Source organism: Electrona antarctica (genome assembly GCF_951216825.1).
Source record: "Electrona antarctica genome assembly, contig: scaffold_102, whole genome shotgun sequence".
Lineage (NCBI taxonomy): Eukaryota > Metazoa > Chordata > Actinopteri > Myctophiformes > Myctophidae > Electrona > Electrona antarctica.
In genome coordinates this window covers 209,958-212,584 of record NW_027637800.1, presented here as the reverse complement: position 1 = coordinate 212,584, position 2,627 = coordinate 209,958, and the positions used below count along the sequence as shown (strand labels likewise).

The following is a 2,627-nucleotide window of genomic DNA, read 5'->3' as shown; positions in this document are numbered from 1 at the left end:
GCAGCAGGTAATCTATAGTTCAGCCCCCCCCCCCCCCCCCCCCCCGTTGTAACTCTGAGGACCCCCTAGGTTGGAGACCCCTGACTTATACTACATGTAATTAACTCTGACCTTTCCTTGTGTGTGTGTGTGTGTGTGTGACTGTGTGCGTGCGTGCGTGCGTGCGTGCGTGCGTGCGTGCGTGCGTGCGTGAGTGCGTGCGTGCGTGCGTGCGTGCGTGCGTGCGTGCGTGCGTGCGTGCGTGCGTGTGTGTACACAGGAACCAGCTATGCTGTCTACTGTCTGCTGTGTGCGTGTCTGCCTCGCAAGAAAGATTAAGAAGATTCACTGCTCTGTCTAAATGTCCTTGGTTTAAAGGGGGGTCTAAATGTCCTTGGTTTAAAGGGGGGTCTAAATGTCCTTGGTTTAAAGGGGGTCTAAATGTCCTTGGTTTAAAGGGGGGTCTAAATGTCCTTGGTTTAAAGGGGGTCTAAATGTCCTTGGTTTAAAGGGGGGTCTAAATGTCCTTGGTTTAAAGGGGGGTCTAAATGTCCTTGGTTTAAAGGGGGGTCTAAATGTCCTTGGTTTAAAGGGGGGTCTAAATGTCCTTGGTTTAAAGGGGGTCTAAATGTCCTTGGTTTAAAGGGGGGTCTAAATGTCCTTGGTTTAAAGGGGGGTCTAAATGTCCTTGGTTTAAAGGGGGGTCTAAAATTCTAAATGTCCCCGTTTTAAAGTGTGGGGGGGGGGGGGGGGGGGGTGGGGGGGGGGGGTACATTCTAAATGTCCATGTTCCTTATCTGCGTCTACTCCCCGATTTTTTCCCCCAAAGCAGTTAAAAGTCAGAGTTAATGCATTAACTGGGTAAATACTTCAACTGTGATGTTATTATCAGACATACATCATATCCAGCCCTGCAGGTGTGTGGGTATAGGACAGGTTGTGAGCTTGTAGATCAGCATAAACGGGGAGACAGCTAGTGACCCAGGATTCATCTAGAAGTTGTGTTGTTTGATGTACAAATCTATTCCTCTGAGTCATGCTCATCAATGATGTCACATGATGATGATGATGATGTCACACGATGATGTCACCATACTGTAAACTAAAATGTGTTCAACTGTAAACTATTAAACTATTAACTATTAAATCCGTCCAAACAGCTCTTATTACTACGAGTCATCGTTATAGTTACTGTACTGCACTGTGATTCTTTTTGGGAAAAATCTTCGAGAGATGAGTTACCGTGTGGGGGTCCCCGGGGGGTCCCCGGAACATCCAGACCCCCAGGAACGCATGTCCCCCAGCAACGCATGTCCCCCAGCAACGCATGTCCCCCAGCAACGCATGTCCCCCAGCAACGCATGTCCTGATTTTAGGGCGACATGTCCTGTCTCTATCAATTAGTAATGCCCAGCGCTCAAGACGGAGATTGATCAAAAGGACGGAGATTATTGATATCAAAACTGATCGTTGTGAGCTTGTAGATCTGATCGTTGTGAGCTTGTAGATCTGATTGTTGTGAGCTTGAAGATCTGATCGTTGTGAGCTTGTAGATCTGATCGTTTGGGCAGACTTACTTTGAGCCGGTCTGACGCCATGGAAGGCCACATTTGGACAAGACTGACAGGGAACTCCATATATGGGCATAGCAGATAGTGACATCATAGTGATGACACAAGTGTCGCCTCGACTCGACTCAAAAACTAAATTCAGTAGCGAACCCTTTCTTTATGTGTGAACGGGTCATTATCCATCTGTCAAACTATATTCACTATAAATCACTAATCACTAACTATTAATCACTATAAATCACTCTATAAATCGCTGTGTGCTCGGCTCGACTTTCAGTTCTTGAAATAGTCCAGAAGTCGTTGTCCACGGGAAATGGCGACGCCAGGCCCTAAAAAGGCCACTCCCACCGCCGCCCAAATAAGGACGCATCCCGGTCCGAAACGCGAGCTGACAGCGGAGCAGAGGCAGGAGGTCAGAGAAGCGTTCGATCTGTTCGACGGCGAGGGAAGCGGAACGATAGCGGCCAAGGAAGTGAGGTTCGCCATGGAGGCCCTGGGCTTCGGGCCTCCGGAGAGGGACGAGGTCCGAGCGACGCTCGCGGACGAGGAGGGCGTCATCGAGGAGGGCTCGCGAGGGACGGCCGTCGACTTCGACGCCTTCCTCGGCCTGGCGACGCCGAGGATGAACGCGAGGGACGTCGACGGGGAGTCGCGGAGGGCGTTCCGTCTGCTGGACGACGACGCAACGGGAAGGATCTCCTTGGGAAACCTGCGGAGGCTGGCGAGGGAGCTGGGCCACAGCGGGGCCGACGTGACGGACAAGGAGGTCCAGGAGATGATGGAGCTGGCGGACCAAGACCACGACGGAGAGGTCAGCCAGGAGGAGTTTCTGAGGATCATGAAACACGCCAATTTCTACTGAAGTCACTGGTTCCCCAAACGTTCTCATCTCAAGGACCCCCAAATGGACACCAGTTATCGTTTAATTTCAAGGACCCCCAGTTTTTTAGCAAAAGGCCGATGCACACCTCAGAAGGCTGGCGACAGGTGCGTAGGGCAATAGAGCATATATTATACATATATTATCATATTATATATATACATTACAAAGGGTATCTTTGAAAGAAAAGTCTGATG

General features: G+C 50.2%; 1 protein-coding gene across 1 annotated transcript; it reads left to right on the top strand.

Moving 5' to 3' along the window:
- Positions 1–1,863: 1,863 nt before the first annotated feature.
- On the top strand, positions 1,864–2,412 carry LOC306918647 (centrin-1-like; the record flags this gene model as incomplete). Its single annotated transcript, XM_079531536.1, has 1 exon — positions 1,864–2,412. The coding sequence occupies one exon, from the start codon at positions 1,864–1,866 to the stop codon at positions 2,410–2,412; it is 549 nt and encodes a 182-aa protein (XP_079387662.1).
- Positions 2,413–2,627: the final 215 nt, after the last annotated feature.